This window comes from Ischnura elegans, chromosome X (genome assembly GCF_921293095.1).
Source record: "Ischnura elegans chromosome X, ioIscEleg1.1, whole genome shotgun sequence".
NCBI classification, from domain to species: Eukaryota; Metazoa; Arthropoda; class Insecta; order Odonata; family Coenagrionidae; genus Ischnura; species Ischnura elegans.
Window position 1 is genome coordinate 103,318,218 of NC_060259.1, and position 12,181 is coordinate 103,330,398.

Genomic DNA, 12,181 nt, shown 5'->3' on the forward strand with positions numbered 1-12,181 from the left:
ACAATGTTTTTCGTCGCCAGATTTTTATGTACTTGTTGAATTATCGGCGGAATAAGCACCCGTTGACTTGACGAACTGCGGTTTCGGTCGGGAGGGGAGTGGATGAGCACGCATCCGAGGAAGACCTTTTCTTGGTGCGGGTGACGCGGAGGCGGATTATTCTCGCAGCCACGGGAGTCTGCTCAGCTGATGCAATGCTCCAGAAGAAATTGAAAGTATAAGCTACTGAGAATATGAGGCTCAAGCATTGGTTCTCAATCCTCAAGGGCGTGGATTCCTCAAGGGTTCCCGTCGAGAAAGCATTCTAGAAAAAATTTTCTTCTCGGTAGCTAATAGTGCAACGGTCTCCACGCCGGAAAGGATATTATAGCCTTTACATGGTTCATATTTGAAGTACACAGGCCCGAATTCTGGATTTCCCTTCATCCTTCCCGAATTTATTCGTATCCAAGAACCCAACCAAGCTCCCCAGCATTATGGCCCAAACTATCTCGTTCATTAGAAATTAACCCAAATAAATTTTCAGTCATACTCGAAGGGGTGACGTCGCAGGTTCCTTGGCCCGTGTGTGACTCATCTCAGCCGGAACATAACATTATCGCCTCCATTAGCAGTGTAAAGGGATGTAGAACCCTCCCCTTTAGCCGTAATCGCCCTATATTTTTTCAATTCCTGGGAGAACACACTCAACGTCAATGATGCATAAAGATCGTGTGGAGGCTGGGCTGATGGGACATGACATCTCGAGAACGCAATTATTGGAACAAGCATCCCCCCTTCCACGGTCTTGCAAAGGTGAGAAAATGTATGAAAAAATGCGACGCAGGCCATAGCCACACGGTGTGTACTAGGCATGTAGGCTTGAGGGCGGTGGCAAGCGGGGGTATTTTTTGCGCTTACTTCCATGCTCCGGGTCACGGGCACACACTGACCACTGAAAATTTATTTATTTAATTATTGGTTTTCCACACTTAGGAGGGAGGACTAAAGAGAACTGGAGGCATTCGAGATGTGGGTGTGGAGAAGAATGGAGAAGGTGATGTGGATGGAGAGGAAGAGGAACGACGAAGTGCTGGATATGGTTGGTGAGGAGAGGCAGCTGTAAGATGTGATTCGAAGGACACCGAAGGTATGGACGGAGTGAGTACTTAGAAGGGGGAGGATGTTGAAAATAGTGTCAGAGGGTAGAATGTTGGGTAAACGAGAAATAGGAAGGAATGTAATAGAATTTTTAGAGGGAATGCAAGGCAGTAGGCCTTATTGTCAATTTAAGAAGGATGTACATGATTGGAGAGGAGACTACTGCCAGAATAATTCTTACTACTTCAGTTCATTCACACTACTTCAGTTCAATTGTCATTCACACGACACCTTAAGCGTAAAAATTCAAATAAATTCGAGGACTAGGACAACGGTGTATATATATTAAACAGTAAGTATACATCTTAGTACTGTTCTGGGTGATTCTATCTTAAGCAGAGTCGACGTCGGCGGCGTGGAATCGTTTTCGGCGTCGGCGGAGTACTCCGTCAAGCGGATGGGCAAACGTATGATGTCAATTTTTTCACAATCATGCAGGTACTGAGGTACAAAAGTCGCCTCCTGAACGTCCTTCGCTCAGGAAACTACCAGCTTTCCTTAAGGAGCGCAAGTGACCTCAGCTGTAGGTCAGCCACTTGCGACCTTCACGCCCACACTATGTGCAAGATATGGCATCTCGGAGCGATAAAAACTTACACCCACAGTACTTCGCTCCACTTTCTAAATAAGAAATTCATGAAACGCCAACAAAAATTCCAGCAGCCAACAAAAAGCTTGACATTTCAGTCTTCATCTCCAAAAACGAAAAAGATCTCGTTAAATACTGTATAAAAAATTTATTGAAACGTTGCCTTAGACAAAACCAAAATGCATCATGAGAACCATATCTGTGACCTCCACTGTAACACTCTCCGCAATAGTAATAATAATAATAATAATTTATTAGCAATTAAAACGATTTGAACAGCAACATAAAATCTATTTGATGATTTACCGTCCTGCAAATAACTTCAAAGCATTAAGAGCAAATTGAAAGGACCCGAAAATTTGAAATCGACGCCACTTATATTTAAGCCCATTTTCCGAACAGAAAAAATTAAGAATTGGTAAATAACAATCATACAGAGAGGACGTTAAAATTTTCGATTAACTCGCCTCCTAGACGGTTAGCGGGAAAATATTTGGGTCCTTAAAATGTTTCTTCAGCAACCACATGAAATATTTTTTTCGTACTTCAAAATTGAAAACTCCCCACTGTTAATAACCAGAGCAGTCCATTAGCTAGAGAATTTGTGTTATTCTTAGGAAACACCATTAAAAGAGAGATTTAGACTGAAGTTATCGCCATAGGAGAATTATTATGTATACAATAGCACGATAGGGTCTTCAACTTCATTACGGGTGAAAGTTCATTATATAATAATCTCATCTCGAATTTTGGCATGCAAGTCAAACATCTTAAGCTCACATGGTACGAGGATGTCTTTGATCCATTGCAAATAATACACGACTCCTATTTTCCTCAAAGTGAATACGATTCTATAGCCCATTACAAACGCTCAACAGATCAATGCAAGAGGGCCGGTTTCAACTTAACTTGTCCAACTTTACGTCTGAAGCCGATATAAATGAAAGTAATGCAACTGTCGCGTCGTAGAAGCAATGGCAAGATAAATGAATTATTTATCCAGCTACGAATAATTACTCAGTGAGCATTGAATTAGGGTCCTTTGCTTGAGGTAGGTACGATAGGTTTACAAAGGACATGTTTCCTTAATGATATAGAGATGGGGACAAATGCCTCTAAGAATCGACGCGCATACTTTCCCTTGGCTAAGACATCTACCATGCTATGAATACAGTTTTTTCCAACACAATGCTAATCAGCACTTTTAGAACGCCTCTCATGCTTGGTCTACTCCCAAAGATGCCTCAACGTTAGGGAATGCTCAACCCATTAACACACTGAAAAAAGTAGTCTACGTTGCGCACGCGTTAGTGAACTCGCTGAGCGACGTGGTGGTTTGTGGGCTGCAGATGAAGAGGAGACGCTGCTTTCGCTGCACGGACAGGGTCCGGGGGTCGTGCACTCATTTCGTGAGCACGCGATTAGATGGCATGTGAATATGGGCTAAGACCTCAAGCATGTCCCGGGAAGTAGGCGAGCAAGGGGAAGAGGTGAGAGTCCTTCGGGAAACGTGGGCTTCCTCAGGGTCCGACAACGGTGGTTACATTGTACACATAAGCCCTTTACTAATTTCTTTTTAACTTTATTGGCGAGTAGGTTGCTATTATTTTTACGGTATTTTAAGCAAGAATTTCCCTCTTATGAAGGGTAGCACTGCAGCGCTTGATGAGTGCGACAAGAAACTGGGGGAATTTTGCTGGCTTGTTGCATACTAGGAGGAAAGGAGAAGGTGGCAGGTGCTTTAGCACAACGATGAGCGACGGTGATTGCCTCCGCTTGAAAGTCTATTGATTCGGGAGTTTGGTAAACATTTTAGAAAATGTCTGGTAAGGAATGGTCTGAAAATGCGAAGAATTTCTCCCAGTCGGTGACACCAATATTGGAAGATTAACAGTACACATAGGAATATGAAAATTAAGTAAAATATGATCAGAAGTGAAGGAAAGGATAACCGATGGATTTCAATAGAATGGAACGTTAGAGACAAGACCGAAATCAATCACGTCGAATGGACGTGGAGCGTATAAGTCTGTTGCCGCGGAGCAAGGATAGAAAAAGGTTTATTGCAGATGAAATAACCAAAAGTTTTGCCTACGGCCTTTGCTCTATCGCTGTTCCAATGGAAATGTTAACAATTCCTCTCGCAGAAGAAAAAGCCATTGTTATGATTGAAAAACAGGCGGTCATAGGATCGAAATTTATGGAGAGATACCAAGGGCTACAAAAACTTCGGTATTGGTGGAATTTAAAGGGGAGTGAAGGTTTTCGCAGACAAGGACTACTACTCTTCCGCTTCTTGTGATGCGGTCCATTCTGTGCACGTGGTGAAAGTGTGGTGAATGAAAAGAACGTTTTAGATGAAAGTGTGTTTTTTGTCATTAAAGGAGGTCGATGTTGTTGTCGACGGAGTACTGAAGGAGGTTTTGCTTTAAATGCAGTACGCCATTGCAGTTACGAAAGATGCCGTGCAAAGTATTGTTTTCCGTGGTTTGTGTGTTTATTTTTCGTTCTGGAGGAGCAGCAGTAGGGACAAGGAAGGTTTTATCCTCTCCGACGGTGCAGAGAGAAGAGAATTGGAGAATGATGCCCGAAAACCACGAGAGTAATTCCCGGTTATCATCGGAGGGAGGTCATTCGATGGAGGAAAGGTTGGTCGAGGAGGGAATTGGTCGAGGAGGGAATTGGTCGACGGGGAACGATCGAGTGAGATGGGGTGGCGGAATGCCGCGGGTGGGCGAGCGGCGGGCAGCCGTAGCGGCTTTCTACCGCAAGTGTTCTCGGCTGCACTTGGACATCTCCACATTTCAGCCATGAGTTGAAAATGTTAATGCCACAGGATGGATGTTTGTCATGTTCTATTGTTAATGTTGCAACCCACGCTGTAAAGGCCATTCTGTGCTGTTTGCGGGGAAGTGAGAAAAAAAATACAGATCTGTGGGGAGTGCTCGCTGATTTTTTGTAGGCCCATTGCCTTGACATTTCGACAACGAGCGAGAGAGCCCAAAAATTCGCAACAGCCCAAGAGGCGGCTTTTGAATTTCCACAACGGAAATGAACCTAAAGCTAGCAAGGAAAACATCGAACCCCAATTTCTTGTTACCATAATTTAAGCAAAGTGTGACTTATAACCACAGAAGAAGGGTTGAAAACTGAAAGTGTACATTTAATGTGGTCTTTTCTATGCCATGGAGCATTAAGGAACAGCCCTTCACCTAAAAAAGCGATCAATCACGTTCCTTGTTTTTGGATGATGACTTCCTAAGTCACTTTCCATCTTTGATTAATCTTCAGGCTTTAAATTTTCCCGCGAATGAACTACAATGCCGGCCTCGGTGGCGGCGGGGTTAAGTCCTCGCCTGCCAAACCGAAGGTCGCGGGTTCGAGTCCCGCCTAGGTAGGTTGCCCCTTTCTAGGGAATGGTTGTGGGTGATAGTCGTTGTTATAGGTTATTACCCCCGATGTAAAAGGCCTTAAATGAGCTGTTTTCGGGGAGATGAAAATAAATAAAAATAACTGAAAGCACTCCCTTGAACAGAAAGCACATTGCACCTCATCAAAAAACTCCCACACTTCGACTTAGGCACACAAAGGTGGTTCACAAATAGCGCTGGGAAGGTGGAACGAAGGCATATCTATCGTGGTATAAACGGTGATTCATATTCGCCCCAGACATGAGGCTGCCCATCAGCACGAACGCGTTCATTACAACCGGGTCGAAATTACACGTTGCTCACTGGAGCACTTTCGTCTCAGGACCAAAAGACGAGCCGGCGACCTTGCAACTGAAGTTGATCGGGAGTACCGCCTCAAATGTAAACCCAAGTCAAAGGCGTACTTAAGAACTCCTCATTCCGGGAGGTGGGGTCCCATATCCCTGAGTGAACTACCATTAGCCATTCTGAACATAGGTTGGGTCGCGATCTCAGTACGGAGACGTGATCGCACCTCCCAAGACACACACAAGGAGCATTCGTCCAATTCAGGTAGGCATTCCTTCGTGAGTATTCGAGCCAGTGGGCCTTCGTAATAACTTATGATGTTTGAGCGATAATGTTAGGGGGGATCAAGATCAATACCAGGTCATGCTATTTAAATAAATATAAGGACCCCCATATTATTTTAGACTTAAATTCATACGAAGAATAATATGCGCAACGAAGAATCAATGCATACCGCATCAAAGCTTTAGCATATGATTAATTACACTAACTTTAAAATACACTACAAGATTTTACATTCATTTTTCTCGTCTCGAACCCCTGTCTCCCCCACCCCTTATTCCTGCCTGCCCCTGCCACAAGTAATGACCCGCAGGACCTGCGGAATCCCACGCGCTGGACCCAAGTTCGCCCCAAGACGCGAAGACGTCGCAGGCAGTGGAGCACGGGCCACGGCCGAGTGCATCTCGAATGAAAGACACCAAATGAAATGGTACTTCTTTTTTTCTACCGCTCGCTCTTCCCTAGCTGCTCAGCAGGTTTCCGGCGATCGCGGCCGACGGGATGGGGGCGCGTTCCGGTCACTGGGCTGCAGCCGACAACTGGGTTGGCCGGGAAACGATGCACGGACACGTGGACAATTTGGCAGGCCAAGGAGCAGCCTCAAGGATACCAATTGCACGCCCACCACCAGCCTAATCGCCCACCATTCGCTGTGGAAGGGCCGCTGATACATCCGGGCTCGTATGCATATTGAAAGGGCTTGTAAGAGGAAAATGGTCAGCGTTTTCATTTTTGCATAGAAAAGTGATTCCAAAATAATCCTCATTCCAGCTATCATTGGGCTAAGTGGAATAAGGAATTATCTAAGAACGGAATTGCCTTTACTTTTAAGTTATTCATTTTAAGACGGTATTTTTTGTGAGATAATTCGGACTAATTTCAGAATTATTTTGACAACTACCACGGTCATCTTGTTAGGAAATTAACTACATATCTATAAATAGATGTAACTGACCGAAAGATTACAAATTACTATTCCTAAAAGTGAAACTGTAATTGCAATGACAATCTCAAAAAAGGATAGCCCCTCATTCCACAAAGTCATTCCAAATTGTGACAGTTCCCATGGTGAATAATGCTCAAGGTAAATAAGGCCGTTTTTGGTATATACTTATTTTATATTGTCTCGCTCAGCAACCCATGAATGTAAGGTGAAATTAATAATGAACACCGCGATAAAATATCAAATGGGTCATTTTAACATCAGCAGAGGTGTAGAATTTGGAATAGAAAAATCACGGTTGCATAAGAAATTTAAAAAAAAACTCAATTAACGATGGATTAATAATTTACGGTTCTCTTATCAAATACGCAAATCCTACTTGAATATCCATGTTAATAGATGCAAACGATACCGAGTTTCGCAAGCAGAAAAACAACAGTTAGTGCACAGGATTTAACAGTCGACCACAAAATGGCACGTAGAAGCACATTGAACTGGCTAGGACATGACGCTCAAGCCGAGAGAAACGGGTACCTGGAGGACTTGTTTCACGTTCAAAGTCGAGGAAGTGGAAGAACACCTATTCTACCCGTACGCTCAACTCACCAGACCAGCGTTACGTGACACATATATAACTCGGTTATGAAACCAAAAGGGTGCGTTGTGGAGATCTATGGGTAGTTAATTACTCTATACATTCATGTCCGCACGAGTTAAATATTTGCCTCCAACAACAAGCAATTGGTACATGTGGAGGGAAGGAACTCATCAACTTGATCTCAACGGATACTCAACGGGATTCTGTATTTTCGAACGGCCACAGTGTATTCACGTCGTATTCGACTGACACATTGATTGCGGGAGGATTGCCACGAAGCTGCATCGATACTTATTTCGGTCATCTTGGCCGAATTTCTTCTGATGCAAGAGAGTAATAGCAGTGGCAGAGAAATCTAGAAAACTGCCCAAAATCAATAACGTTCCCAAACGGACTTGCCCAGACTTAGTACGCAAATATTGCACTAAACGAATCACAGGCCAGACTCACCAGTCTAGGATCGAATCTGAGAGAGGGATCTTCCAAAAGTTCTCGCATGCTTTGCTCACAACAGCCAATCAGCGTTCCCTCACGACATTACACCAATATTAAAAATCAAGGGGTCAGTGGAAAAACACACCAGCACAACACTGATATTCAAGGAAAAAAGGAGAGCTCAAATAAGGAAGCAAGTTAGGAATCACAAGCTGGACTAGTTCTTGAAAAGGCAACGTAACCGGATCAATTGTTAACCACCAGCGATCACGTACTCTAAGGCCTTGCAGAGGGGAAGTTCGCAGAATGTCCACCCCACCCAGCCGAAAGAGACGGCAGACGAGAGAGGGCGGCGGGGGTGGACGACGCAGCCGTGCCCGCTCAAGTGTGTCACCGGGACGCCGAGACGAAGACGACGCTGCTGCCCCCTCCAGGCACACCACGGCCTCATTCCCCACGCGTCTTATGAGTCATTTGACGCGTCGCGGTAGGAAGCGGCGAAATTATAGACAAAAAAATCGGTAATAAATTATCATTAAGATGCAATAAGCGTGCGATTCCAGTATTCATATATAAATGACGGCGTTTACAGAAAAACTAACGTAGAATCGGGCTAAATTAACGATAAAATTAGTGCGTGATCTGGTCGAATTTTGAATTAAAACGAAAATTTGCGCAAAAATTACAGTTTCGTATGCACACTGTCGTAGTAGTTTTTTTCACGCGTTTTTTAACCGTACTTTATTAGCTTGGACCGTGAATGATGGAATAAGACATATCGGGTTAAAAACATGTACATAATATGGAAATGAGAAGAAAACTACCGAAAAGACATCGATGCTGCCAAGAAACAAGTGAACTCAATATCAAAAGCAGCCTGCTATTAATTCTAAGACTGAGAAACTAATTTTTCGCTGGTCGCTCAATTTAAATTTACTGAAAATTACACGAATTAGCGGTATATATTAGTTTTAAATCTAATAAAAAGTCGCCTTAAGGTCCTTTCTATAAGAAATAAGCTATAAATATAAATTAGGAATAACGAAAAAGGTTGCGAATGGAGAATTTATTTCATTTTTTCTGTAAACTGAGTTGAAGTATTAAAAAATGTTTCCACTAAAATGCTTAAAAACTACGCACGCAGCTGACTTTTATTCTTGCAGATGGCCGTATACTGGCTGTAAAAATGTCAAATGTTTCACCATTTTGTGATTTTTGAACAATTGTGAAATTTATGAATGTAAATTTTTGAAGTTTTTTAAACGACCGTAACTCCGAATAAGTTCAACCGATTCTGACGAGATACTGTGAAAGTTCGATGTATTGACATAAAAGGTAGTAGCCCTCAGCACTATGAATTAAATTGTTGCGGAATATACTATGAATTGATTTCAAAGACCGTAACTCCATTAAAAATGAACTTAGGGAGTGAAAATTAGTTAATTTTTAAACTATTTATTTATTTCTACAACATATACTTTGCTAATAAATATCCTCAACGGTGGGCCCACACCTTGATTTGAGCGAAATGACTCTTTCATAAGCTTGTACCATGACTACGAATGCAGCGAGCGATTTTACTCACTCTCTAGAAATGAAGGTGGCTAGCATAGCTGAGTGTAGAGCGTATCCCCAACTAAGCCATAGGTCAGTTAATTATCACACGTTCACGGAAGGGGACGCAATTCCTTAACGTGGGCCACCTCATTCTTCAAGAGCGCCTTCACCCGGGATATGAACCAGGGACGCTTCGCCCCACACTCAAGCGCTCTACCCATTACGCTTGAGACAATTAGTGGAATTAAAAGGCAATGCTCACCCAACCTCCCGCGATATCAAAAGGAGACGGTCGACTTATTAAGCACCAGAATATCACACAAAGCAGTCGAGGGTTGTGGGAGCGGTAACTGAGTCTTGCCAAGAAGAGCTATCTGCGCTTGAGGAGAGTAGCGCTCAGAAAACGCAATACGCCTGACGGTGAACAGTTGCTTCTGAGAGAGAGAGAGAGGAATAATACACATGATGCTCCTAAAGATGAAGATACAAATCAGAAGCAGAACCGAGCTGAATGCTTTTTCGGCAAGTAAACAGATTCAGATGATTTATTACGTCCTGGAAAGAGACATATTACATAACGGTACAGTATCCTGTGTATTCAAAGCAATAAATGATTAAATACATTAATTATGAATACGGTGACCTACAAGATTATCGGCCATGATCAATGAAGCTATCACGCTCAGACCCAATGATCTCACGAAGCGAAGGCTGTTGTTGAGTCATACCATGGCGCGAAGCTGAGAGCTTTCAAATGACCTCGGCATTACAAAAAATATTTCCCCTCAACATCAATTCCGTGCAAAATACGGCCCGTGAGGAAAGATGGAGCTACGTGAGCGAAACCACAGGCGACTTCAAACAAAAAGTCATAGAACTGTCGCGTAGATATTGATCACTTGAATTGAATGAGAATATGCTGCTTGAGGCAAGAGAGCTAGACGAAGGAAAGGGAGAAAATGCAAAGTGTCACTTAAGCATTCACACGTAAGGAAAATATCTCATGGAATATGAATACCATGAAAGCGACCGAAAAAGGAGAAAACTAAGGCTACCGAAGAGAGCATCAAAGAGCGATTGAAAAGCCACTGATGAGGATTTATTTGATTATTCATTCAAAAGATTCCACGGATGGAAAAATTATTGTCTACGATATTCTATCTAAATGTGGCAAAAACACACGCATGAGCATGACACACATGAAATAATACGATTTCAAATAAAACATCTAAATCATTGGAAAATAATTTTGCGTCATGCATCCAAGCAATATAACTTCCAATGAAACATGTAAATCATGGCATGCATGGCGAACTCACCTCTCCCAATGAAACCTGGAATCCCGGTAAAGCGATGAATAAAAGTAACGTAAGCAGTCGTATCAACATTGTGTCGGAAGCTGAAAAGAAAAAAAGCACTTCATTAAACCGGCAGTAAATAGCATAAGAATTAAACATAAGTGACAGCATCAAGCAAGCTCGCAAACAATTTCTCACACGAGGGTTTTCGAGCTGAGGAGAGCCACCGTTATAGTGAAGACCATACGCTCAAAGTAAATGAGGTGAAAACCTTTAATTAATCAACTCACTTTGTATTGCGGTGGATCTTTACAAAAATGTTATTATGGACGAGAAAGACAGGGCAAAATTAAGCAACCACTCATAAATTACCATCGCAGGGGAAAATATTCAAAACAGCGAACAAATAAAAACAGATTAGTAAATAAAATATATCAATTAGAACTGTGGGTATGAAATCATTTAAGGTAATAATATGTGAAAAGAAAAAGCATGACAGAAACATAAGGGTTATCAGTAAATATGGCAGACTACCAAATTCTACATCCCACAATATTTCAGACTAGTTGACACAAAATGAATTATAATGATGGATCAAAGACTCAGTTAAACGAAGACTAATACGCGTCAGAGTAAAAGTTGTACACGGCCATGTTCACAACATATCTACTAAATAAACATGAATTGTATCCAGATGTCAGTTAAAAACTAAGCGGTATTCCGCCCATCTGCAGTACACAGCGATCTTTTAGTTGGTATTAACGACTTTAGATACCAATAATTTAAAGCAGAGTTACCATCTGGAATTATGACTCCCACGACATCATGAAGAATAAACATAGCTCGAGTTATATAGTTTTAATTCAGTGAATACAAACGTTTAAAAAATATAGCCATTCCTCACTCATTTCAATTAACTCATCCCAATGAACTTTGAGAATTCATTTTATTAAAACAAATCTCATGAAAAGAAAAAAGAGACAATGAAGTTAATAAAATTATACGGCAATGAATAAATTTTTCTATTTATGTCTCAGGAAAGTCAGTCAGTCTTTGGTCTTTCAGCCCAATTATCGTAAATCCTATAGCCCCTCTTAGGACTGGCTAGTTTGCACAGCCTCATAAACACTCAAAAGACGAGCTCCAAAGTCATTAAAATTTCGCCTACTTCCTCCGTCGCTAAAGGAATAACTGTACCGCCTTCAAAAGGGCATCGAACCAGAATTATAACGATGCGACGGTCAGAGCTTAAAAAACGGTACTCCCGACACAACCGAAAGCACACACCTCACGAGATTATAGTCTTGACGCTTAGTTATCATTGGTTTCATAACTTCCATTTCAAAAACAGTTTTATCCCTTCATTTCATTGGGGAAAAACGGAAGTGAAAGGCTACGCTCTCTTATTCGCGCAGGTCACAGCTGCCCGTATGTCCCAATGAATTCTCTTTTCCCCGGTAGGTAATTGCGTACGGAAATCACTCGAAGATTTCCCTCACAGACACTAAGTACAGGAACGTGACAGCATCACGTCATCATGCAACGTATCCCAGAGCGGCGGAGGAATGACTGAAATTATATATCTTTACAAGCAAATGAGGACTTAATTACATTAATATT

The 12,181-nt window shown here is 42.1% G+C and overlaps 1 protein-coding gene across 3 annotated transcripts in view; it reads right to left on the reverse strand.

The window, feature by feature from the left end:
- The window catches only part of LOC124171909, a 129,536-nt gene that overhangs the window by 93,485 nt on the left and 23,870 nt on the right, over positions 1 to 12,181 (reverse strand). For all 3 annotated transcript variants that reach the window (XM_046551319.1, XM_046551318.1, XM_046551320.1), the window contains exon 2: positions 10,583 to 10,662. In XM_046551319.1, coding sequence (XP_046407275.1) covers positions 10,583 to 10,651 — 69 coding nt within the window. In that variant the 5' untranslated portion in view covers positions 10,652 to 10,662. The remainder of the gene's footprint in view (positions 1 to 10,582; positions 10,663 to 12,181) is intronic.